The sequence below is a fragment of the Ambystoma mexicanum genome, chromosome 11, assembly GCF_040938575.1.
Source record: "Ambystoma mexicanum isolate Mex_15411 chromosome 11, UKY_AmexF1_1, whole genome shotgun sequence".
Classification (NCBI taxonomy): Eukaryota; Metazoa; Chordata; class Amphibia; order Caudata; family Ambystomatidae; genus Ambystoma; species Ambystoma mexicanum.
In genome coordinates, this window is record NC_090934.1 from 761,180,716 (window position 1) to 761,207,564 (window position 26,849).

At 47.3% G+C, this 26,849-nt stretch overlaps 1 protein-coding gene across 4 annotated transcripts in view; it reads left to right on the forward strand.

Moving 5' to 3' along the window:
- SBF2 (SET binding factor 2) overlaps nucleotides 1-26,849 on the forward strand; it is a 2,983,421-nt gene that overhangs the window by 2,868,841 nt on the left and 87,731 nt on the right. For all 4 annotated transcript variants that reach the window (XM_069623660.1, XM_069623661.1, XM_069623662.1 and 1 more), the window contains one exon: nucleotides 3,132-3,310. In XM_069623660.1, coding sequence (XP_069479761.1) covers nucleotides 3,132-3,310 — 179 coding nt within the window. The remainder of the gene's footprint in view (nucleotides 1-3,131; nucleotides 3,311-26,849) is intronic.

Sequence of the window (26,849 nt, forward strand, 5' to 3'; positions counted from 1 at the left end):
TTTTAGGCCATAACAGTTTACGCCTCTTTTAAAAAGAAGAGCACTAGTGGAGGGGTCTAAACGCAGCTCAAAACGCCATTTCATTTTTTTTTATAGTCACTCTACATCCTCTATGCAACCGGTGTTCAGATAATGAAGCATGTGCACACAAATGTAAGTTTAAACACAGCACCATGCACCACAATGTGCCAGGGATTGCATTATTTGCCTTCACTGCAAGCAGGGTCGGACTGGGGCATACAATTGTCTCAGGCACCAATGTAAAAGTGGCCCACAGTTGCAAATGGCAAATCATTCTTTTTGTGACAGACTAATTGAATATCACCCACGGGGGAGTTTTGGGATGAAATGTGATGCAAATTGTGCAATTTAAAGAATATTTATTCAGCAGCAATAGTCATAAATACTAGCAGCATAGTCAAGTAACTCATCAAACTATCCCACATTGGCCAAATAAGTTGCTCACTTTAGCCAGAAAAACTGGCCTGTACTAGAATCTTGCATTTTTGGTTCGCCATTGCCCCGTTGCCCTATACGTCAGTCTGCAAGGCAGTAGATAATGCAACATTTTGAGTATAGCTAAACCTACGTATCCGCCAAGTGATTTCTATTTAGTGCCCCACATTGTACAGGTGCAGTTACTTTTTTTAAGGCATATCAACAATAAGTTTAAGTTAACGTGTGGGAGGTGATTTGCTGAGAATGCAGGGTGTCCCATCTCGGCAAAGGGCACATTGTGTGTTGACCAATATTATAACTGTCAGTGACAAGTATTGTACGTTAAAGACTGTTTGGCAAAACATAAGGATGTCATTTTCTGCTTTGCTTTGTTGATACTGGCACAGACATGACCTTTCAAATGTAAGCCTGTGCACAAGAGGATAATTGCAGCTTATCCCATTTTGTACCAGAGGCACTGGTCCCACATACGTGTTCACGCTGCTGGGGGTAACCAAAGGGGACTATTCGAACTACAGGTGGCTCAGAATAATGCTGTGCGCATTGTAATGGCGATGGGTAGAGCAGACCATGTTTCCTTAGCCAGAAGGGCTTTGCACTGGCTGCCAGCAAATAGTCGTGTCCTGTTCCGTGTGCATTGCATAACACATCAATGCCTTTTTGGCTTGTGCTCAGACTATCTAGCCAAACATCTTTGTTGCTTGCCTGCATACAGGATATTGCGTTCTTACAACACCTCTCTTCTGGTGACGCGATGCTCTAAACGCTCCTGTGAGACAAGAGGGTCATTTCCACATGCAGCATCGAGTCTCTGGAATGACCTTCCCCTCAATCTGCGAGCTTGCATATGCTTTCCTGCCTCCAAGAAGGGTTTGAAGACAGCACTTTTTTGCCGAGTCCCCTATGAACTACAAGTCCCCCAGCCACCATCTCCTGTTTTTCTCCTTCTTTTTTATATGTATGTATGTCTTGTTTAGTGCTCCTATGCCCATGGGCTTTGCCTGTGCGCTATATAAATAAATAAACAAAAATGTTACAGGTTAGCAACTCTTCATGTTTCCTTTACCCATTAAAGTTACATGTTACTAGCATGCTTCCTTTATGTAATGCAATGTAGTCACACAAGTAGGCTAGGCTTCTCTTACTCGATTGTGTGAAAATTGAGGCAGGGAAGAAACTTTGCTGTCGGCAAAACATCCAAATATGAGCTGTAAACAAGGGAAAGGGGTTCCTTTTTAAATGTTGACATTATTAAATGTATGGCTAGGGCAATAGGGTACTAGTCTTCAGGATGCAGGTGCATGTTATGGTATTGTGATTCATACCACGCAGCGCTGCCATTTTCATGGTCTCCAGTCGCTCTGGCGGATCTGAAAAGGAAAAAGGTTGGAGGGCTTAGTTAGTGGGATTGAGAGGGAAAAGTGCAAGAGAGCTTTGATGTGCTGTTGGCAGCTAGAGTTTTGAAAAGCCGGTCACTGTGTGCTGGTTTGATTTTAGTTAGTAGAAGTTGTGTTGTTTGGTGCACGAGTGTGCATAAGGTGATGTGTGCGTGTGTGATTGGATTAGTTTCCTGTTCAGTGTTGTGTAGTGTCTTTAGTTTGCAGTGTTTGTTTCAGTTTAGTAATGGCCTTGAGCAGGAATAGGAAGGCACAGTGTCACGAAGATTACAAAGCCTCTTTATGACTCAGATGAGAATTATGGCTCTAAATCTATGGGTTCTGCATATGTAAACGTTTCTCTTTGTCATAAACTAAACAAATAAAGGGTCAAATGTATCAAAACACAGCCTTTTGTAATTTGTGACCAAAAAACGAAAAGGGACATTTATTCAGGGATCAAAAAGTTATGCAGAATAATATAGCATGTCATTATGTAGACTATCGTAGAACTCAGTTGCATGCAATCAATACTTGGGCTTATCCTTGTGTACAATCTGGTGTTTTCCTTTCCTAAGCCCCTGCACCCACCTAACTGTGACAGTTCATTGGATGAGAACCCCTGCCCCAAGGTCCCCATTCCAGTGATGGCGTGTGTTCTGCAATGCAACGAACAATCCTACACAATTAGAAACCCCCTCACACAAATGAAAGATTGTATAATAAAGGGGTATAAACCGCTAAACCATCGTGCTGCAAAATGTCAATAGTATATCATTGCTTCTCCATTTACTGTTCATCAGAGTGTACATTAATTTGTACTTGCATAACTTTGAGTATCTAGCTGTGTTCGCAGAAGTTTGGAAGTTTGCGATTAACTTTATGAAGTGAAAACTGGTTTGGTCAGACTATAATCTTAGAAGTCAAGGTTGTGCCTTGTTTTACACATGCTTTACCAGGGTTGTCCCACTTCAGGCCTCGAGGGATGCTATCCTGAAGGGTTTTTAGGCTATCCCTCATTAATATTCATGAGAAAAAATGTGCATACATTTAGAATCATTGTATGCAAATTTATCTCATGTATATTAATGAAGGCTTATGCTGGAGTTGGACACCCATGCAACAAATCCTCTTTCAAATTGGTGCAGACCTAAAGTAACATGGGTTGTCACTGCAGTTTAGACCACTCAACCTCTGCGCAAGCTATGACATGATATTCTGTTTCTTTGATGGGTGTTGCCTTTGTTATTATGTAACCTATCTCATTACCGTTTGCATTTTGTCTTTAACAAATAGCGGAATCCTTCTGCGCTAATGTCCTCTAATCTCCAGTCGTATCAGAAGAGGTCCATGGTGCATCTGCCGGACAGTGGGCTTGGTGAAGAACATAGCACCAGTGTCTCGCCATCCAATGGAGTAGAAAGACGATCAACCACTTTGTACAACCATTTCACGTCAAAGTCTGATGAGAACAGGTGAACTGCCAGTATTTTGCTTGTAGATTGGACTTGCTATTTGCCACATTCAGTGCCCTAGCTGTTATTGTTTGCTCCACTTTTATCAGTGGCAGAAATGATGGACAGTGCATGGAACTCAATTGATTCTTTTCTCAGGGGATTATAACAGCATGTTAAGTCTGTTTATTCAGCAACAGAAAAGTCTTTGTGTCATTCTTTTTCTTAGTAACAGTAATTGGAATCTTCACCCTTTTATGAAGGGGTTTGACAGCATTGTACTTAGATTGCCATCTCTTCTTTACATACATTTCTCTGCCACGGGTGAGATATCGTTCATTACATTTTTCCTAAATGTTTCTGAAACCTTATTGGTCCTTTTGAGGAAAAAACTCACCAGGTGATTTAAATTAGTTGTGCTAGGACATTTCTGCTTGTTCTGTTGTGGTGAACAAAATATTTAAATTATAAGTTACTGACCGTAGTGACTAACGTAATCTTAATTCATAGTCTCCTTTCCTCCAAGGGACGGGAGACGGAACCTTTTTCACCATAAAAAACCTTCCCCTTTAAATTTAGAGGGACTCATGGGTGCGGCCCAGGGAGCATGCACTGCCCTGACTCCGCACTCCGGCACCACACCTCAGTCCCCATTGACGCCTCAACAATAGATTTATCATTGCCTAATGACACCAGTATTATTATTGGGGAGGGTGGTGGGACCTATGGAGAAAAGGGGACTATGGACTAAGAGTACGTTAGTCACTACGGTGAGTAATTTATAATTACTCTTCCGTCCCGTCCCCTTTCCTCCATACTGTATGGGCGATTACAAATGATTGAAGCCCCGGGGTGGAGAGGAGACCCTCCTTAAGCGTAGAAGTTCCCGAGAACTGCCTGTCCGAAAGCCGCTTCAGATCTAGAGCCGGCATCCAAAAAGTAATGCTTGCAGAAAGCCGAGGGAGAGGTGCAAGTGGCTGCCCTGCTTATGACTTGGCAAGGGACATGGCACCGGAATGCAATGGCCGTTGCCTTGGCCCGTGACTGCGTGGGCATGCATGTTGGCCGGGGGGCTTGTGCTGGCCCTCATACACTTCTTTGATGGCAGAGACCATCCAGCGGGATATGGAAGCCTTAGAGGCCTGATAGCCTGGTCTTGAGCCTCCGAAAGTGACAAACAGGGCGTCCGATTTGCAGAAGCCCTTGGTCCTGTCCAAGTAGAATTTCAGGGCACGCTTGACATCCAGGCAGTGCAGCACTCTCTGTGCTTTGTCCTTGGAATCAGGGAAAAAAACATAGGAAGGACTATTTCCTCGTTCAAGTGGAAAGCAGAGGGGAACCTTGGGCAGAAATGCCAGGTGTGTCCGCAGGACTACCTTGTCCTTGAGAAAGGTGGCATATCATTCAGAGGCGACCAGCGCCTGGATTTCACGGACTCTCTGAGCCCAGGTAAGGCCCACTATTAAGGCAGTCTTGATGGTGACCAGCCTCATGTCCAGAGACGCCATTGGCTTGAATGGTTTGTGCGCCAGGGTGCCAAAGACTATGTTCAGGGCCCAAACAGGGTGCAGTCTCTTGAAAGGCGGGTAGAGCCTTGCGAGTCCCGTCAGATGTTTGACGATAGGGTTGGAGGAGGATAAAATGCCCTCCTCTGAGTTTCTGTAAGCCCCAATGGCTACGAGGTATGTGCAGCAGGTGCCCACCTGCACGCCTAAATGGGCAAGATGCGCTGAAAAGGAGAGCGCGTCGTCCAAGGTGCACACCAGTGGGTCAATTCCCTTGGAGTCTGCCCAGTGGCAGAATCTGGTTCATTTGCTTTTGTACTGGGCCCTGACAGATTTGCACCTAGCGCCTTGTATGATCTCCAGATTGGCCTGTGAGAGGTAAGGTTCCGAACCGTTACCTGCTCAGGTACCACGCTGTTAGGGCTAGTTTCCCTGGCACAGAGTGGATGACTCTGCCCCCCTGCTGTGCCAGATGATGTGCTGGTCCCATCGGGAGGTGAATCGGGGGCACTTCCGAGAGGCTGAACAGCTCCGAAAACCATGGTCTGAATGGCCACCATGGAGCTATTAGAATAATGAGGAGTTGGCAAGACTCCTTGATTTTGCAAATTACCCTGTGAATCAGGGGAGTGGGTGGAAAGGCGTAGGCTTTCATGCCGGTCCACTGGAGGTGAAATGCATCACCCAGAGAGCTGGGGCCCTGACCCTTGCCAGGATGCGAACTGGGGACACTTCTTGTTGTGCCAGGTGGCGAAGAGATCCACCTTGGGGTGACCCCACCTGTTGAAAATCTCCTGAATAACGAGGTCGTTTAGCTGCCACTTGTAATTGTCCACTCCCAGCCTGCTGAGCCTGTCCGCTTCCAGGTTGGATTTCCCTGCGAGGTGGACTGCCGTGAGGTAAATGTTGTTTTCCATGGCCCACTCCCACATGCTGATCACCAGTCTGCACAGAGGAGGGGATCTGGTGCCTCCCTGCTTGTTGACGTAGTACATGCTGGTCGAGTTGTCCGTCTGGATGAGGACAACCTTGCCCCTTAGAAGTGGTAGGAATGCCCGTAGCGCCAGCCAGATGGCATTCAGCTCTAGCCAATTGATGTGTTATTCCTGCTCCTGTCGAGTCCAGGTGCTGTGGAACGAGAGATTGTCCAGGTTGGCTCCCCAGCCCTCGAGTCTCTGGACCACCAAGTCAGGTCCGGGTGGAGAGATGAAGGAACGTTGATCATCTCGGATTGAGAGCCCCGCTCCTGGTTCCGTGAGGCTGTGAAGTGCAGTTGAATCCTCCTCATCCTTAGTCTCGTGTGCGTAACGGTTAATAAGACTGCTGCCAGAAGACCCAGGAAATGTTGGAACCACCATGCCAAGCTCACTTTTCTGCTGAGGAAGTGGGCGGTGGCCCTCTTGATGGACGAGATTTTGTCCTCCGACGGAAATACCTTCTCAGAGCACGTGTCCCAGATGAGGCCCAAAAATGTCAGAGTCTGCGTAGGCTGCAGCTCTGACTTCTTGAGATTGAGCGAGAAGCCCAGATCGTGCAATGTGTTCTTAAGGGCATGGGAAGAGTGGTGAACCGCTTTCGGAGATGTAGCCCTGATGAGCCAGTCAAGGTATGGGTACATGTGGAGGCCCTGCGCTCTGAAGAGGGCCGATGCCGCATTCATGAGCCTCGTAAAGACCCTGGAGGCCGAGTTGAGGCCAAAAGGAAGGACCTTGTATTGAAAATGGAAGCCCATGATCCTGAACCGTAGGAAAGAATGATGGAGCTGCCAAATCGGGATGTGTAGGTACGCGTCCTTCAGATCCAGGGAGCACTTGTCCAATGCCTCCGCTATAAAAGCTGGCGTGACCATCTTGCATTTATGCAGGGGTAAGGACAGGTTGAGGGTGGAAAGGTCCACCACAACTCTCAGGCCCGCCTGGTTCTTCTTCTGAATGGCGAAAATCCTGGAGTAAAAGCCAAAGCCTCGCTGGGAGGCTGGGACTTCCTCCACCGACTGGCTCTCTACGAGCGACCAGATCTCCGCCAAAAGAGTTGCTGTCCCAACCTGTGGGAGTGGAGGGGAGGAGGGAGGAGAGGCTGGGATAGGGAGGCGGTACCCTGTGGATACTAGAGAGGGGGCCACGACATGCTGGCACCAGAAATGTGCATGGAGAGCAAGCCTGCCCCCCCACCGGAGACGCGTGGACCCGAAGGGGCGTATCATGCCTTCCTTCCCTCGGAGGCTGTCGCGGGGGGGGGGGACTGGAAAAAGCCCTTAATTCCCCCCCCCTCCCCCTGTTATTTTGTTGCTTGCGCCGGTTCTGAGACGGCGAGCGGTCCAGCTGCCTGGATCTACGTTCCTGGAAGCCGCGGATCACTCCGTACGTACAACCCATTTGTGAGCGCTGCTGAGATGGAGTGTGAACGGTAGATCTAGTATGCGTTCCTGGACGTCTGGTTTGAATTTTGTTGTTCGGAGCCCGACTGTCCTTCTCATGTCCGTGGCGATACAGATGGCACGGCCAGAGATGTCAATATGGGCCACTGTGGATTCCTGAGGTCATGTGCCACTAGCTTGGCCTCGGCTAGCCCCGCCTTAAAGTGCAATTGGCTCTGGGTGGGAAGTTCCGGGAGGAAGTCTGCAATTTCCCGCCAAAATCTTTGGGAGGCGGCAGGCAGCACTGCATCGGCGTTGGCCTGACGCAGATGTAAAGAAGCGTTGGAATAGTTTCTTGCCATACGCCTCCAAGATCTTCTCGTGTGGCTGCGGGTGGGCCAAAAGCAAGAGTGTATCCCACTCCATCTGCCTGTACTTGGCGTCCAGGCGTTGATTGACAGGCTGGGCTGAGTGGGGTTTGAGCCAGCCCTTCTTGGCCCGGGAGACTACATCGGTCTTCATAGGAATCCCCGATTTGGCAGAGGGGCATCATGTGAGGACTTCCGCCAGAACCCCCTCTGCCGGCTGCTCGACCTCGGGTTGGGATAGGCCCAGATACTCAGCCAGGCCAGCAAGACGTTCGTGGAAGGCCCTGGCTGAGGGTGGCATGTCCAGATCCTCCTCCTCCATCCGTATCCTGCAGATCTGGGGGATCCTCTGGAGATGGGGTAGTTGGCACCGGAGGCTTGGGGTACAGGGACTACAGCCAGAGGCTGATGAGGCGGCAGAGGCTGAGGGGTCGGCTGGGGAGCCGGAGGAGGCAGCTGCGCCGGGGCCAGGGGCACCAACGGAGGCGTCTGTTGTGCCGCTAGCATTGCGGGAATGACTTCCCTGATGGCGTCTTTGAGGTTAACTCCCATCCGAGGTGACTTCATGAGGCCAAGGAACCTGTTGAAGAAAACCTCCTCACTGACTGAAGAGCTGGCAGAGGGTGCTGACGGGGTAACGGGAGACTACTGGAGCCGCTGCATACCCTGTCCATATGGACACAAAGGAAAGCTGCCCTGCGCAAATGAGGGATAGACCGTAGGCCACGTACCTGGTTGAGGCCAGTACCACCTTGACACTCGTTCTTCGCCGAATTCCTGGAACAGCGTCGGACAAGTGACTCTTTCTGGCGCGGCAGCCATTTTGTCAGGCTGCCTGACACGTGTTGCTCTGCCCACTGGGCCCGGCCTCCTCCAAGACTCTTGCGTGTGGATCACGAGGCCCACCCTGCTCCTCAAGCCTAGGTCCGGTAGGTGTGTCACCCTCGACCCGGGGGTCAGTAGAACTGCGTTTAGGCGCCCCCTCGGACGTATTGCCGGTATTCGGGCATAGCGCCTCGGCCATGGTGCCGGTATAAGGGCGGAGCCCCTCGGGTGACGACCCAGTAAAAGAACCTTTCAGTCTCTCAGCACTGCCAGCGGGAAGATCCAAGGATCCCTCGGCCCGGGGGCCGGTAGCTGCAGCAGCCTTGGTGCACGTGCTGGTAAAAGGACCTGAGCAGTCCCTCCCGTGCAGGAGAGTCCCTGGGAAGGAGTCTCCCTTGCAGGGTGCGATGGAGAATATCGCCCCTACCTTGGGCCTGTTTCGATGTTTCACGAAATTCTTGCAGTCCTCTGGAGGTGACTTCTGGAAGAGCTCCCTCCACCTGGCTAGTCTTTTCTTCAGCGCTTTTGAGGACAGGGAGTCACACTCTGAACAAGATTGCCAACCGTGGTCTGGGCCAAGGCAACGTAGGCAGAGGGTGTGGGGGTCTGAAGTAGGGAAGAGCCCGTTGCAGGATGGACACCTGCTGAACCCTGTAGAAGTTGACATACGCCGGGGAGGAGCGTGACGCCTGAGGGCCGAGTACCTAAATAATAAAAAGACAAAAAAGAAGACAAAGAGAAGAAGTATCCGCACATGGAATTACATGGCCGAAGCCAAACCCAGGAGCGCTGATGAAATTGGCCTGTTCCCGTCGACGCCGAAAAGGGGACTGAGGTGTGGCGCCGGAGGGCGGAGTCAGGGCAGTGCATGCTCGCTGGGCCGCACCCCTGCACGCCTCTAAATTTAAAGGGGAAGTAGGTTTTTTCTGGTGAAAAAAGTTCTGTCTCCCGTCCTTTGGAAGGGACGCCCATACAGTATGGAGGAAAGGGGACGTGACATAAGAGTACATTGGTTTACAAAACAAATCGTTTGAGCACAAACAATGTTTGCAATTCGGTATTTGAGACTGCTGAAACATGTGTTTGTTTCAGCAGTCTCAAATACCGAATGGATGACTTCAACCTCTGGTGTACATAATGCATATTATGCAAAAAGAGTCTATATAACCTATGTCGGCTTATATTCCTCTCCTAGAGCGAATTTTAGGTGCTGTTTTAAGTTTTTGGTTCCAGGATCTGCACTTCGATTACCTATATTGAGGCTGAAACAATATGGAACCTAAATTATAAACATTATGATTGGTACTCTTGTAACGTGCGATCCCCGGAAAAAAAATTAAATCAATTTTCCTATATAATTTGATTCGTTTATTTTGTGTATATATGCTTCTTCATGTATTCATTTCATACATTTAAACTTATGCACTGTACACTTTGTTAGGCAGAAACCTGTGCAGTTCCCTTAGGGACCACTGCAAAAGATTTAAGACTTACAGGTGTTTGGCAGTAAACCCTCTTGGTAGCAGTCTGTACCACACAGATTCACTGGTAGCTGTGGCTGAGCAGTCAGACTTCCCTCAAGACGAGTTGGGCAGTATACAGAGCATACAAACTAGGCACAGAAATACAGTAGTACAAGCAAACACTGACCAGAGCTTGGGTGTAAAAGTATATAATTATTTATTTAACACACACTTATAAAACACACTAGCACTAAATTGGTAAGATAAGTTCAAACCACAATCACTATTATCATATGTACATCCCTGATTACTTGTTGGACAAGTCTTAGTTAACACCACTTATTTCCAGACAGGTGAGCGCTTAACGTTCGATGGCACTCCCAACAAGTTAAATAAAAAGGGAGGGAAAAGCAGAATTATGGAAGCATACACACTAAACACTTTTTAAAGAACCACAGCAAGTTAGGAAGGCACAGTCTACTGGTGAGCAAGGAAGTTTAGGTGCCGGGCCCACTTTCAAGGGAGCCAGGCGGAAGATGCCCAAGATCAGACAGTTACACAGAGTCTTCAAAGTTTGGGGAGGTAGTTCGAAAAAGGTTTAGTTCAGTGCAGGAAAGTTAGCTAAGGTGTCCCAGGCTAACCCAGGTTCGAGAGACGAGGATTTAATACACCCCGTTCAAACGGTTGCAAGGGAAGCCAGGCGGAACACGGTACCTTAAATGGAGAGGATCCTCCAGCGGGGGCAGTTGTTCCTGGCAGCGGGTGCAAGTTGCAGCGTCGTCCAGAGGAGGAGAAGATCTCGTCGTGGAGGAAAGATGAAGGTCGTTGCACTGCCAGGGAAGAAACCAGCCGCGGAGTTCTCCGGTACAAAGGTACTACCCTTTCGGCTCGCGGTAGTGGTGAAAACGTGGTATCCCGGTTGCCGGGGTGCTTGGCACAGGCAAGGCGGCCACGAGATGCTCCAGGAAGGCGAAAAGAAGGTAGACTGGTTATCCCCACCAGTCGAAGGAAGAAGACTCTCCGGGCTGGAGATCTCCTCTGTCGTTGGGAAAAGTGGTGAGACGGTTCAGCAGGGCTCCACCGGTGGTGTCGTCGTTGCAGGCCGGTTCAGCTTCTCCCTCCTCGGATTCTTAGGTCCTGTGGCGACTTCTGAAGTTCCACTCCCCAAAGCCCTGCTTTTATGCAGCACACCCCCATTCACTCAGCCTAGCTGTCAATTAAACATGCTAAGTGGTGAGCCGGCCGGCTCACCACTTGGGCCAATCACACAAGAGTGCGACTTGAGTTACCAAGGTAACTCAGTCCAGGGTGCCTAAACCCCCTCCCACACCCCCTGTGGTACCCAGACAGAGTGGCACCACTTTTGGAGGCTTCTGTGGAGAAGCCCGCCAAAAAGTGGAACAAAGGGCTTGGTATAAGAATTAAATAATTAAAGTTGGTAGCCTCGAACAATGGGAAAATCCCATAGAGATATATTTGCGGTCGAATATAAAAAGTCGTATCCACTGCCACCAGCCAAAACTCGATCAGGGGGGACGGAGACGTGCCCCCTTGAACAACAGACCCCGGGGCAATCGAATTGCCCCGACCAGTGCGTCCACAATATGATGGTTTGTACTGGTTTCTGTTAATAATTTGTGACTAGCAAAGCCAATGGTGACTTTACATGCCCTGAGAGACAGTAGTCAGTCCCAGGGTATGGAGTCCATGTTGGGGGGTCGCTACGACACCCCTGGGTTACGGCACAGAGGGTGCTGTGTAACCCACATCAAAAAAACACATGAGTCTCTATGGAGTAAAAGACCCCATAGCCCATAAAACACATGGGCCCTCATTACGACCTTGGCGGAAATCGAAAAACGATGGCGGAAATGTAATACCGCCATCGAATACCGCTCGGTGCGATTATGACCCGTCACCGTAAAGTACGATGCCATTAGCGACACCGTAGTGAACGCCAACGCCAACTGCACCAAGTACGCGCACGCGCGCCATGCAAAACCGTAATTACCACCATGGCGCAACGGTACGCGAATGCTGACCCTAGCGGACATTTACTCAACGCCATCAAGCATGGCGGAAAGTACCATTCCGCCATGGTGAGAATTACGGCATTGTGAACCAACCGTAAATGGCCCTACTGAGTGCCTGTACACCACTCCCTGCCCACATTGCACAACTCCTCGTAGGTGCAATGAAGTAACACAATGCAACCAGTGAAATGTACAAGTCACCCATGCATGCCAACGAACAAATGAATGTAGGGGCCCCAAGTGCCATGTGAGTGGCCATCCATATTTGGCATGGCACCATTGCCGTACTGATGCAGCACAGGCATGTGAAGGACCAAGTACAGCAATATGAACTGAAACATGAGACAAAACAACAACAGGCCCCCATCGCTTGACACCAGTGTAAGGCAACATTCAAAGCAGTATCCTGAGGGAGACTGCACCAGCCCTGTACCCTTGCCAGTAAACAAACCAACCATCAGCATAAGCATGTACCACACAAGTTGGCAGAGTGACTGAGCAGCCAGGCTCATCTCAAGAGGGGCCAATGGGAGCTGCAGGGCACACATGGCACGAATACAGAAGCTATTCCAATGGACATGACCTCAGTCTCCCTCCAAGAAACGCACGCAAACACAGGCACCTGTGACCAGCCATTTTCTGATAATCACATCATTCCAGCAATCCACCTGGCTGACCGGCATCTGTTACACAAAAGCTAATCCCCCGCCCCTGAGCATGACAGCAATAAAACAGTCATAATGGCAGCCCCCATCCCTGACCTTACTGGGCTTCGTAGGCAAATGCGGCCAGTACAGTACCACGCAACTATACTCAGAAGCCGGAACCCAATGCAGATCTACTCACAATACATCGCTCCACAAATAGCAATATGCTACATTACTTGCAAAGAATAACGCTACACGGTTGATATCAGAATCAAATTTTAATGCACATCAAATTCACCAAGCCCATACAGCTATTAGGTCATAAACTCCAAAATATTTCACATTACTGTGTGCTGCATCCGCAATAAATGACCAGCTTCTTCTTGTGTGACGCCCTGTTCCTTCATGGTACACAGGGGCTACATTCACGTTCAAAAAGGCAACATGGAAGCGCCTAGAACCGCAGGGCCGTCCCATTAGGTAGGCACTAGTCCAGCTGAAAGGTTGAAATGTAGCTCCTAGCCACTAGTACTGCGTAAGGGCATGTGGCCCATTGGCGATTGTCCCATAAGATCGTAATGGTGCTCCACTGATTAACTCGAAGCAGCAGGTGTCGGGAGTAAAAGCCATCTGCAGGAGTGGCATACAGATGGCAGCGGCAAAAGGGGAGGAGATACCTGTCACCCAAATGAAATGAAAAAGAATAGTATGGGCATCAGAACTTCACTTGTATTACTCACTTCAATGATCACACTAAATCTACAGCCATATGCATGCTAGCCCACTCAAAAGGATGATTCCCACCCAAAAATCACTTGCGAATCATAACTATATAAATCGAGGTGAAAACACTATTACAAACGAGTGTTTGTGTGCATGCGTCTGTTAAAATAGAAACCATTAGATGGGATTAGTAACGTGCATAGACACAAGTGTTTGAAGGCGCGTCGAGACAGGGAGGGTTCAACAAGGGCAGATAGACGATGGTCCCACTATGGCAGCTCTGCATCACATAGCGCAGGGGAAGGGGATAGATTCCAAAAAGCCATGTACATGGCAAACTCTATTAAATCATCTGTCCATGCATCCATACATCATTCCCTCATCCCGGTATAAAAATGCCTGATTATTTACTCACATCACATTTGAAATTTCCATTGAGTCTGTGCGTAATGCAGTCTGCAAAATCCACTGTGCTCCAGCCCGGAATTCTAGTGTTGTGAAGTTACATGTATTTGGGAACGTCCTGCCTTATCGTCCACTACGCTATTGCGCATCCCATACTATTCATATCAATCATTGCATTCTCGCCATGGCCCCTGTCCCAAGGACATTAAACAATAGAACGTTATATTTGCAGTCAGACCTGTGGGCGTCTCCTCGCCGCTAGCTGAAAAGCGAAAGCGCTGTCCTTCGAATTCCTCATTTGCAACATCACGTCGAAAAGGCATCTGTGACCGCTTGAAATCACAAAATCATCCATGTAGTGCGGCAGTGTGTGAAAATGGCAACTGGCTTCACTCACAAATGGGACGCCCCGCCCGTCGGTGAACCTCGGTACAGTGCTGCATGAGGGTCCACCGTTAATCAAGTACTACATTCCACTGACCCTTCACAAGTTTGTTCGCGACTGCAAAGATAGTATGTGAAACAATGGGACCATAGCAGAATGAACATATAAACCAATATTTCACTGCCATCGGGATTAAATACATGATTGTAATAGCAAGATGCCATGCGTCACATTGCAGCGTTGTGTGCGGGACGTGCTCGCCCAAAGGGGATTGCAGCTGGCACAGGTGGAATGAATCACCACAGGTGGAGGCTATACAGCCTGAAAACACATAAATTGCACACCCAACCCCCTCCCACAACCACACCCACTCCAAAATGCTACCGGCAGGACTAGCGATGTTGGCCCTGGGGGACCTGATAGCACTGCAAGTACTACAACTTCAAGAAGAAGACGAACACCAACTACAACAACAACCGGCCGCACAGAGGAGACGCAGGAGGAGGAGGGCAAGGCAGGGCCAGCAAGGGCCACCAGCACAGCCACTACCACCACGCAGGCAGCCCGCAATCCCACGCCTCCGAGCTCATCCGTTCAACCTCACTGCTGAGCAGATCCACACCCTCTACCGTTTGGACCGGGACACCATAACCGCCATTGTGAACATGACACACGCTGACCTTGTCAGCATGATAGATAGCCCAACCGCCATCCCACCCCTACTGAAGGTGGTGTCTGTACTCCACTTCCTGGCCACAGGCACCTACCAGCACACAGTCGGACAGTTGCATGGCATTTCACAGCCACTGTTCTCACGGACACTATCGCAAGTGCTCGATGCCCTCCTGAAGCACGCAGACGACTACATCTCTTTACCACGCTCGGAGCAGGAGATTACAAACACAAAAGTGGGATTCCATGCACTGGCCGGCATACCGGGTTGCATTGGTGCCATCGACTGCACCCATGTGGAATTGGTTGTCCCACATGCCATGGAGGCCCAGTACCGCAACCGGAAACAATATCATTCTCTCAATGTACAGATGGTGTGTGACTCCAACAGGATCTTTACACATTGTTGTGCCCGATTTCCTGGATCAACCCATGATTCTATGGTCTTGAGGAACTCTACAATACCACGCTACATGGAGCGACACGCAGGGAACAGATCCTGGCTACTCGGTGAGTCTCATTTCATGCATGATAATGTGGGGTATGTGATGCGGCAATGACCTGGCAGGAAGGGGGGGGGATGCGTACGTAGCAATGTCATTCCACAAACATCCTTTATTGTCCACATACAGGTGATGCCAGGTATCCACTGAAGAGATGGCTCCTTACACCACTCCGGAACCCACAGAACCAGCATGAGGAGGACTACAACCATGCCCACTCACGTACCCGTGTAGTCATTGAACAGGCATTCGGCCTACTGAAGGCTCGTTTCCGCTGCCTCAGCAGGTCTGGCGGGGCACTCCTGTACCGCCATGAGAAGGTTGCAAAGATGGTCATGGCATGTGTCATGCTACACAACATGTGCGTACGTAGAAATGTGCCCATGCCCCCTGACGCAGAACTGCAAGCACCTGAAGATGGTCATGATGAGGGTGGGGATGTGGCAGCACCTCAAGGAGTCCGCGAGGCACAGGAGGGCCGTGAAATTCGTCAAAATATCATCGATTCATGCTTCTAGCACTCACGCCTGGTGGCTGATACATGGACACGGGACTTGTGGCACTGTGTGTGTCTGGAACATGCACAATGTGGACTGTACGCCAATAAAGGCCTCGTACACAAAGATCAATGTCCACACATCTCATTGGGTGATTATGTAATGTTTATAGCATATGTGAAATTATCTTACACACCCCATCGACCCGCCACCCAAGAAAGCCCAACACCCCCCCTCCACCCTCCTACCTCCCCCCCGAACACCAGTGTCCAAAGATGCTCATTGTCAGTGGGCAGACGCTATTGCAAGCCCCCTCTCCGGGTATCAGGGGCACCCCTGCCTGTGGAGCGCAGGTTCCTCCCAGATCTACGTTGGGGGCTGCCCTGGACGGAACTTGCAACGGATGATGTCTCTGCCTGCTCACGTCCATGCATGTCCCTAAGGGTTTGTGAGAGCTCAGTGAGCACACGGCGCACAGCGGCAAGTTCACCACATACGTCTTTGGACGTCGCATGCAGTTCCCCCCTCAGGCTCTCGGTGCTTCGCTCCATTTGTACCCTTAGTGTCTCTGTACTCCTCTCCATTTGTACCCTTCGTGTCTCTGTACTTCTCTCCATTTGTGCCCTAAGTGTCTCAGTAGATGTTTCTATGACTGCCTTAGAACCCACACATTCATTAGCATGCTCCTTGAGGAGCGTGGCCAGTTGCTGCTGTTGCACGATCACCTGGTCGAGGGACTGTTGCCTCTGCTGGGCCATGGCCATTTGCGGTGGTGTCACAGAGGGGCTGATCACCTCATGTTGCCTTGCCACAGGGCTTGTGGGGGGTGGCCAGTCGTCTTGTGGGTGCCCCTGCGTGGTATCCTCATGGTGTACGGGATGAAACAAACAGGGGGATTGAGACAGGTCATGGATGGGTCCTACATCGACAGCACCGTTTTCTGTGTCGGAGCATGCTGCCATTATTGCAGTGTCACCTATGGTGCTGCTGCCACCAGAAGCAGTGCCTTCTGTGGCATCCATTGGGGGGACCTGTGGTGCTGGTGTTGTGGGCATGTTTGCTGCTGGGGTGCCTGTTGAAGTCCCCTCCTTTGTGCTGCCACTTGATTTGTGCTGCTGCCGTGTCTTGATCCGTGCAGCTGAGGTGGAGGGTCTTTGGCCGTTGGTCTTGGCCCTCTTTGCAGGTGTGCTGGTAGGGGTGTCCTGGAGCTCGTCGTTTGAATCGGACCCTGTGGTGGAGTAAAGGAGGGCGAGCGTTATTTATGGGTCTGTGGAAATTGGAATGGCAATGTATCACATGCATTGGGGTGGTACCTGAGGGTGATTTGGGTCAGGGCCTTGGAGGTGGTTTCATTTTTGTGTGGATTGAGGATGCAGTTGTTTTGCAGCCTGCAGTTAGGGTGTGCATGCTGCACGTGTAGAGGGTGTTTTTAGGATTTCTAATTATTTCTGTATTTAATGTGACTTTTAAAGTGCGCTATCAGGCCAATGTATGTGGACGTTCTCCTGGACATGTGTTTCTGTTGCACTATGTGGACACATGGTACTTCACATGATTGGACATTGTGGATTTAGCATTGTTTTATTTGGCCCACCTACCTGATTCTTCGGATGTCTGCACTCCTTTCTCCATCCCTCCGACTCCCTCTATACTCTCCATTCCAATGGTGGAGGCACAGATTTCTTCCCAGGGGGTCAACTTGATGGGTGATTCTGATCCTCCCCCGGTAGCTGTGGCAATGTTACGGTTGGCTGATAGTATGCTCCGTACGCGTATCCGCAAGTCGTCCCATCGCTTTCTGCATTGCTGTGGGTTGCGGGGTGCGGTCCCCACCGCACTTACCCGCTGTGCCACCAGGGCCCATATGGCCTTCTTGTTCGCAAGTGCCGTCCTGGTCATTTGCGTCGAGAAGACGACGGCAGCATTCTCCTGGAGGGTCTCTGTGAGCACGGTGAGTTCCTCATGGGAGAAGTGGACCTGCCGCTTGCGGTCGCACGCTTTTTTAGCAACTTTTCCTATTTTGATTGTTTTAACTAGGGTAGCTAACGGGTTGGGATGTGTCTCAGGGTCGGATTTGTAATGGTTGTGTTGGGATTCTGATTTTATAGGTGTACGGCGTGCTGTTTCCCGTTCCGGGCCCATGTTTTTACTTCCGTTTCCGTATATTTACGGTCACCGTATTTTCCAATTTCCGCTCATTACGGTAACCGCTATGATGGGTGGCGGAATTGCACCTAGGGCGCCGTACGACGGCGGTGAGGGGCGTTTTGGGGACATTTCCGCCATCGCAGACTTTGCACTTCCGCCATGGCGTAATGCTCGTGCCCGATGGGTCATAATTAGCCGCACTTTACTCCTTCGTGCGATGGCGGAAACGCTATTTCCGCTATGGCGGTCAGGTCAGTTACTTTCCGCCAGGGTCGTAATGAGGGCCATGGAAAGTTAAAGGAACCCCTCAAATCATGTCTAAGAGTGGGAGCAAAAGAATCTCACTCTTAGCAGGAGAGAAAAAAATAAACCCCAAAAAATCCAGCAAAGCTGCTGGGGGACTCACTAGGTTTGGGAAATTAGCCTTACAGAGAATTCTCCCTAACACACTTCCATGTATTCAATTTCATACACATGTAATAATCTCCCAACACATGTTTCCCCACAAATTTAGCTGTGGTTCTTCAGGAGAGATTCTAAACCAAAAGAAAATAAAACGTGTTCTAATTTGTTTCCATCTAGAAAATATTAGCACAACAAAATCCCTGGGTAGTTGAATCTGTGAAAAAGTGCACAACATAGTGACTATTTGTTTGCTACAAACAAATAGTCACTATGTGCACTTTTTCGCAGATTCAACTACCTCAGAGAATTCAAAATATACCTTAAAAATTGAATAGTACAACTTTAATATCAACCAAAATCAAGGAAACTGAAACAAGGGTGAGTGTATATATTTATTTTTGGAAAAAAAGGTCCTCGTTCTTCAATCATACATGTGTGGTCTTCCTTTTTTTTGTGCTAATATTTTCTAGATGAAACAAATTAGAACATTTCTTATTTTCTTTTGGTTTAGAATTTCTCCTGAGGATCCACAGCTAAAGCTGTGGGGAAACAGGTGTTGGGAGATTATTCACTAAACAACAATACAAAATATGGAACTGTATACATGTGTATGAAATTGAATACATGGAAGTGTACAATGAAAATATGCAATATGGACAGTGCATAAGTTTAAATGTATGAAATGAATACATGAAGAAGCATATATACACAAAATAAACAAATCAAATCATATTGGAAAATTGATTGAAATGTTTTTCCGGTGATCAAACGTTACAAGATTATCAATCATAAAGTTTATAATGTACATAATGCATTTTGAGAATGAATTGCTGTTACACTTGCTCTCTCATCAATCCATTTTGCAGGTCTGAAATCTGTGTCTCAGACATGTATCTGACTTATACTGCTGTTGCCTCTGCTCTTTGCTATTGATAAAACAACACTTGTGCCTGAGGTTGCATGCTTGATTGAACTAGATACATCAATTTCCCTGGATACGGTCAAAGATAATTTAAAACGGGCACTGGTTTCCTGTTGATAAATTAAAGTTTACTCAAAGGAGAATGGGGGAGGAGGGTGGTTCATGTTTCTGTAGTACAAACAATTTCACAAGACAGACCTGGTTCCTGTTTGTTTTTTTTCCTCAGCGTAATCACTAATCACTGGGCTTACTCGGTTGTCCTAAACCACTCTGATGAGCAAACCATAGCAGATGTTTCCACCAACCGTGTCTTCTACATGGTAGGCATGCCCTCTGCCAACTAGGGACATTGACAGCTCTTTTTCTCTGATGGTACACCTCCTCCACTTCCGAATAACTACTCCTCTAGGTGACAACTCCTTCAGGCTCACAACATGTGTTTCTGATGGTCCCCCCTCCTACACTCCCCCACAACATTTCACCCCTGATGGCAACTTTCTTCCTACAACCTTCTCTAGACTCTCCCTTCAACCTCTAGGTCTCTCCTCCTGCTCTTCTCTAAGTACTCCCCTCTGTCACCACTCTCTGCCAAACTCCTTTCTCCAACTTCTCTTTGAACTCCACACACTGCCATACTGCACTACTTTTTATTGTAGTGTCCACCACCCCCTTCGATTATGGACACCTGTGTACTGAGCTTTGCTCTGTCTTGTGATGGGACATTGTGTTGGTGGTCATGTGGTTTGTAAGACGACTTACCAGAGATTACATAAAGCCCTGTTGCCATCTTGGATTTTAGTGGGTGCATGGATAGCCATGGAAATTCCTCCTGCCTGAATCCCTGTGGTCCTTGCGTGTCTCAATCTGGGCCCATCTGCCCTCTCAGGTTTTTTATTTGAAGTCTGAAAATCCTCTGTTAGGAACGCTAGAGGTTACATTTACAATGCCTTTGTTGTAGGGAATTTGCACTTTTGTGATCCCTGTAATGCTGGGAGAGTGGGGATTGTTTACTTTTATTGTGGTGTGGTCCACACAAATCACATCTGGTGAAACATTGCAATTGCTGTACTTCCGCTTACTGCAGAAGTGTGCATTACAATGCAGAATGTTTCCCTCGGCTGATGAAGGGACTACATTTCTTTGCTTGCCATGTATCTTGAAATGTTGCTCCAATTTCCATACTGTATGTGTGGGTCTGCCTGAAGGACTTGATTGGCTCTCTTAGTGTGTCTGATTCCTACGGAATACTCTCCTTAAGCAGTTTGGGCATCCATTTTCCTTTTGTGCGGCATTAGTAAGGATGGTAGGGGTATGAGTGCTGTGTGTGGTGGGCCTATGTATCTGTAGGGGCCATGTTGGTAGAGGAAGGGAGCATTGTTGTGACTTCCCACTACCTAAGTGTGGGGACCCAGTGATGGTGGTCTGGGTATTGCCTATATACCTCCGCTAAGCCCAGACCCCACTACCTCTTGGTGACACCCAGCCCCTTTGACCACCCAAGGTCAAGCAAGAGACAGTGGACATTCAGAACTTGCCCAAGCCTTTTATTGTTTTTTTCCATATTTTCCTCTTCGCTTTTGCCATGCTGTCTTCAAAGGCGTTGGCTTACAAGCTTTACAAGGAACACAAGCAGAAAATGTTGCTTACAGATCTGTACCTATGAGGTTATATGGCATGGACCACACCACTGATATGTTCATTGTGCTAAAGTCTACATCCCAATCATGTGTGGGAATATGTGATTAAGGTATGTAAGTATGTGGCTGAACAAACCAGGAATGTATAGCTAGATCTGCACCCTCCCTATTTCCACTGTGAGGACATGTTGGCCTCCCTCTAAAGAAAATCCAAAGGGCCGTATCCTGCTCCTTCACAGGTGTAGAAGAAAAACCTGTGATTCAGATTCTGCTCCAAATGCAAATCACCCTTCTAAAAACATTGGTCCTTCTCCACCTTGAGGACCGACTTCAACTCAGTCCAAGCAGTGCTCCCCTGAAGATGTGGAACCTGTTGCAACTCCTGAGAAACACCAGAGATACTTTCCCTCCTACTGAGATGGACTAGTTCTCGAAGACCCTTCTGCCCATGGCTCCCACTGCTTCTCAAAGGAAAGTGACATGAAGTAAATATTCAACACTCAGCTCTTTTAGATACAGGTTTTGGGCCTGTTCTTCCTCCTGCATCATACTGCTCTAAAGTAAATACCAAAAACCAATCTAGTCTCCTCCACTAAAGAGTCAGCCAGCACAAAGACTGACCCCGCCACTAAACAAATCCATGTGTGGCATACATTACCTTACTCTTACTACAATGTCTATGTGCTGCTTTTAACACGGCAAAGATTACCATTAAGATTACCATTAAAAGGTTAAAATGCAAACTAGCTCACAGTCCCAATGTAAGGACATTAATGACAAGGCTTTATTGATGAGGGTGGGGGTGGTGTTATGCAGTATATGAGAATTCATATCATGTGTCAGGTCTAGGAGATGTGGAATTTGGCCCCTCATTGAGGTTTTACCTCTGCATCTACAAATCACAAGCAGATCTCTCATATCCCAATCAATCTGGACGTTCACTTCCCTTTTATGGTCTGTTCATTAATGAGTTCAGCTTCTTTAGTGATGTCATGACATGGACCTCATATATGGTTGATCGCAGTAGCCCTACTTCAGGGTTGGCCTAGTTGAGCAATATCATTGAGTAAAGTGATACATTGGAGTTTCTGCTTCCATGTTGGGAAGCCCTGACTATACCCATACAAGCTTGAAAGCAGAAAGGATCCCCAATTGAGGGTACCAACACGCCAGTTGAAATATTTCAGACTATTTATGACACGTTAGTCTTATTGAGTATGTGCATGTCAATATCCATCGGTATAGTTTTTTTATTGGTGTTGGTTATATGACTGTAGAGCACATATTGCAACAGAAATAACTCCAGTTAGGCTATAATTCAGGCTTCTATGATTGCTGGGTTGATGATCAGCTTTTACTTGTCCGTTAGAGGGACAGGCCATAGCTAAGGCGTCCTTCTCTATTTGGATTCTTATGTAGTTTACTTCTTTAAATGTTATTCCAAAGATGATGAACCTGTGGATGGAAGGTAGCCATTAGAAGAACACATTACTTAACTTTGATAATGTTCTTATTTATAGTCTTTCTTCCACAAATTCCTTAACGACCCTGCTTTTTTAACCCTTGAGTTATTATGTGATTTCTTGCAAACTTCTGCTACTTTTCATTCATGACTGTTCTACCATTTCTTTGGTCTTTGTTTAGCAGGGAAACTAAACTGAGGTAAAGTGAGGCATGAGTGACCGTGGACATCACTTCTGGTGCCATTGATTACATTGTCACTATGACTGTTGTCCCGGGAGGATAGCTCAGCGGCAACGTGCTCGCCTTGGAATCAAGACTACACAGGTTCGATCCCTAGGTCCGCGCTTCAAAAAGAAAACGCGGTGTATTAAGTGTGTTATAAATACGCAACTAAGTGACATGGGGCCTCATTACGAGCTTGAAGGTAGCCATGATGCTATTAGCACCATGGCTACCCCCTTACCGCATTCTGGGTCCGGGTTCTCGGAATAGGGACTTACCGGGTCATTCCAACCTTGGAGGATCCGGTAAATCCCCATTCTGAGAACCATTCCCCATTCCCATTCGAGCCCCCATAGGGCTCAATGGGAATGGGAATGGGGATGGAGCTAATAACGGGCCTGCTAGCAGGCCCGTTATTAGCTCCCTGGTCCCTTAGCGGCACCCGCTAAGGGATCTCGTAATGCGGAAGTAAGGGGTTAACGGCAACGGCACCCTTACCGTTGCCGTTAACCCCTTATCGCCGACCTCGTAATGAGGCCCATATTCTTGTAACAGCACCTCGATGTCCCTGGGCTGTATGAGCGCATTAAAAATAAACTGTGTCTGGCTGAAGTAGCCCTGAAGCTCCTTGGTGGCTAATTGAAGATTTCCAGATCCAGTCTCCAGCTAAAGCTATTTAGAAATCTAAGAAACCTGTGGAGAAAGATCCTATACATCACAATGAATGTTATGGAATGTAAATATTATTTTCTGCTTAGTATATGTAATATAGGTAGTTTCTCGTGCCGGTCTTTGTCGTTTAAAATTCGAGATCTTCCAGAATGTGATATTCTATGGGGTGGTTTTATTTATAGCATTTCCAGACGGAAATATGCTTTTAATGACTAACCATTCCCAGCTGCTTGGCTGGGACCCCACAAGTGTCGAGCTTTCATGGAAATGGAGAGTAAGACATATGATAAAACAGTCATGAGAGCCCCGACCAAAAGGGATCATATGCTTTGCTGAATACGGTTGTATGTCGCATCTTACAGGTATTGCAACCGCAGATCCATATTTGAAATTGTATTTTAAATATCTTCCAAAATGAGTGAAACGCCTTCACATTTTTGTATACTGTCAGATGACATCAAAGTCCATGACCAATGTATTTTATGTTTGGGAGTTCACCATAACAACCTCTAGTCTCTTAGCAAGTCGTGATAGACAAAATGTCACTCACTGTTCCTGCAACAACAACAAAAAAAAAGAGATGAAAAACATATCATTCTTCACATCATTTAACATGTAGCGGAAAAATCCTGACACGATATCCAAATCATGAACACGGTAGACGTGGTAAATGTTTAATGGCAACAAAGCAAAATCCAAAGCGTGTATCGAAAGGACAAATATCGAAAGACTAAATCCAACAAACTTGCCCCTCACTTAAGGTAGCATCTCTTATATACTTTCAAGCACATTGAAACCTACGAGAGAAGCGTGGACTTACACACTCATGAAGTCATTTCTAAGGAGCACTCTTTTGGTTTCTGTTTTATCACAAGAACTTCAAATTAATGCATAACTCTTTTGGAACTTATATTTATTTTTTGAAGTCTCATGTGGGATCTTGCTCCAAAAAGTGGATTCAGTTGAATGTAACACTGCATCTGATGACCCAGAACCATGTAATATGTTGGGATTAGGGTTTAGTGTAACCCAGAATAGGGTACTGAAGGAAGTTCCACCCAAAGCATACAAGGACTGCAGAAAACAATCAACCTCCCAAACCAAGCAGGCAAATACTGTATGCAGGGCATTTTACCTACTCCCCAAAATGCCAAACGGCTAGTACCCTAGATTGTCCATTATCATATGCGGTGGCTATGAGCTCCTCTGGTGGCTGACCAGATGATAAAATGTCATGGCATTGTCCCCATGGCCATCCCACCTCAAGGCACCAATCCTAACTAACAATGTTTTGGAATTTCACTTCTCCATAAGGATGGTGTGGCACCCTGTAGAGAACTAGTCGAAGAACAAAATGACAAAAAAAGACAGCAATCCAACTCCTCTGTTTGTTAATGTACAGCTGCTTCTGATTTGGAAATGGCATCTACAGCCGTAAAGTAGAAATGGCAGACGAATCAACAATGGCAGTTAAATTAAGAAATTGTTACCATCTTTAGTGAAGCAATGTGCAACATGGAATACGCTCTGATCAACAATGTAAGGGCTGACACACAAATGCCCTCAGGAGATCATTCCTCAATTGGATATATTGAAATAACTTACTGCAGTACAATCAAAAACCAGAGCACCGATTGTTTCTCCTTGGTAATGATATGTTAGTTATATGGCGCTTTCGCCAAAGCGCTTTACATAGAACATATCTGCATACAACATCACCCAACCAAAGTTGTTTATCATTTAGCAACCTTGGAAGGATGAAAGGCCAAGCTGGCCTTGCCGGGATTCGAACCTGCAGTTCGCACACAAATTGCAACAGCGAGCACTTAACCCCTTGATCTAGCATACTGGCACCTACTGCAGCCTTATGGAAGTGGTGTAAATGATTGGGAGGCACCTACTGGAACCAATTGTTCAGGGACTAAGGTCTTGACAACCAATCGGCAACAAATCATTGTCAAAAGTGCAAGTATTTTTGCTAGATAACTTGAGACACCACGTTAGCAATACAAAAAGTGCAGACCCTTTATATGAATCAACGAATCGAACAGTAGACAAAAGAAAGAAAACGTCAAAATCGAAGATTTCCGCTGTACGTTTCAGTGTTGTATATTTCGGTATGTGCAAAAAATGTGCGAAACAAGACAAACTCAAAGAAATTATCATCCGTTTCAACAGCAACAACTATAAGACAGGTTGTAATAGTTGTGAGTTGTTGAAAGTATGTACCATAGGCACAACAGCAAGAATAATAGCTACCTTTGCTGCAGTGAAACGGCATGCATGGGTGCATTCGTCTAAGCTATGAACATGCTCTGTGAAACGAAAAACTATTTGTAGACATATTTTAGAGCGTTATGTGTGTTCAGAGATGGACACATTGTACTATTGCACATGTGCAATCTTACCTGCCGCGCCTGGTAACTTCTCTCGTTGCTTTTGGCATTTTTCTATTTTGCGTAGTTCATGCCCTTAGATAGTTTAGTGGCCCGAGCAGTTGCTGCTGCGTTCTGTGTGTTCTGCAGGTCGTAAGTTCAAATTCTGGCAAGGGCAACCCCACCTTTCAGCCTTCAAGGTTGATAACTGAGTACCAACTTGGGTTGGGTGATAATAATAGTATCTTAAATGTTCTATGTGCAGGGCTTTGCAAACTGTTTTCATTCATGACTGTTGTCCTGTGTGGCGCACATGCTTGCTACCTCGCGCTCTCTCCTCCAGCACTTCTACACTCTCCAGTCTCGCTAGTGCATTCTTTCTTGGGCTTTAGTTGGATAGTCTTCCAGGAACCACAGGCCTTCTCATTATTGTGGGACTCTCTCTGGATGCCAGAATCTTCTGGTGGTAGGACAGGCCTGTGCGTTGAATATACTAAACAGTATGTTTGTCTTTACAGGCTCTCGTTTCTTCTTTAAACTCTGCTCCTCCCGCCGCACCTCACCTGTTAACTCTGTCCACTCCCTACAACTTGACCTATAACTACCATTACAATATTTTGCAAGCTCTGGATTAAGGTAGTTAGGGCCTGGGGGTTGGTCACCTTCTGCTGTCAAACGAAGCATTCTGACACTCACTCTTTCACTCATAAGAATTTCGTGTTTCTTCACACAGACAACCCTTGTTTGTGTCAATATTGTATGCACATAAATTGCTGCCCAATCAATTGCCCATGGCATGGCTCAATAAACTGGGAAAATTAACGGTGATGACCTCTCGATTAAATTTGAATCTATTGAGTTCCTAAGCTTGGATTGGGATCCTTTAACGGGGAAAATGCATATACTGTGCCCGATTAGAGCTATATCAATTCAAAATATGTACCTGTTTTAAGGGATTTAAAGTCTGAACATTCATTTGTATATGCTATGATGTTGAAGTCGGGAGTTCCACTTTCATTTGTTCCCCCTTAGTATAAAGGCCCTAGGTGGGGAGAGGTATATCAGAGCCCTTTGCAGAACAGAAAGGCTTTTTTTCTCCTCTTCAGTGTCCTGCATAAGAGCCAATGGTCCCAGCAGAGCCACAAAGCTTTGTTCAAAAAAATATATAAATCCCAACCACCTGACTCAGTCCACTGATTTCCATAGATGCTGAATAACCTGCTCCCTCCACCTGACTCAGTCCAACACCCCTCTCCATAGATGCTACATAACCTGCTGCCCTCCTCCTGACTAGTCCAACACTGCTCTCAATAGATGCTGCATAACCTGTTCC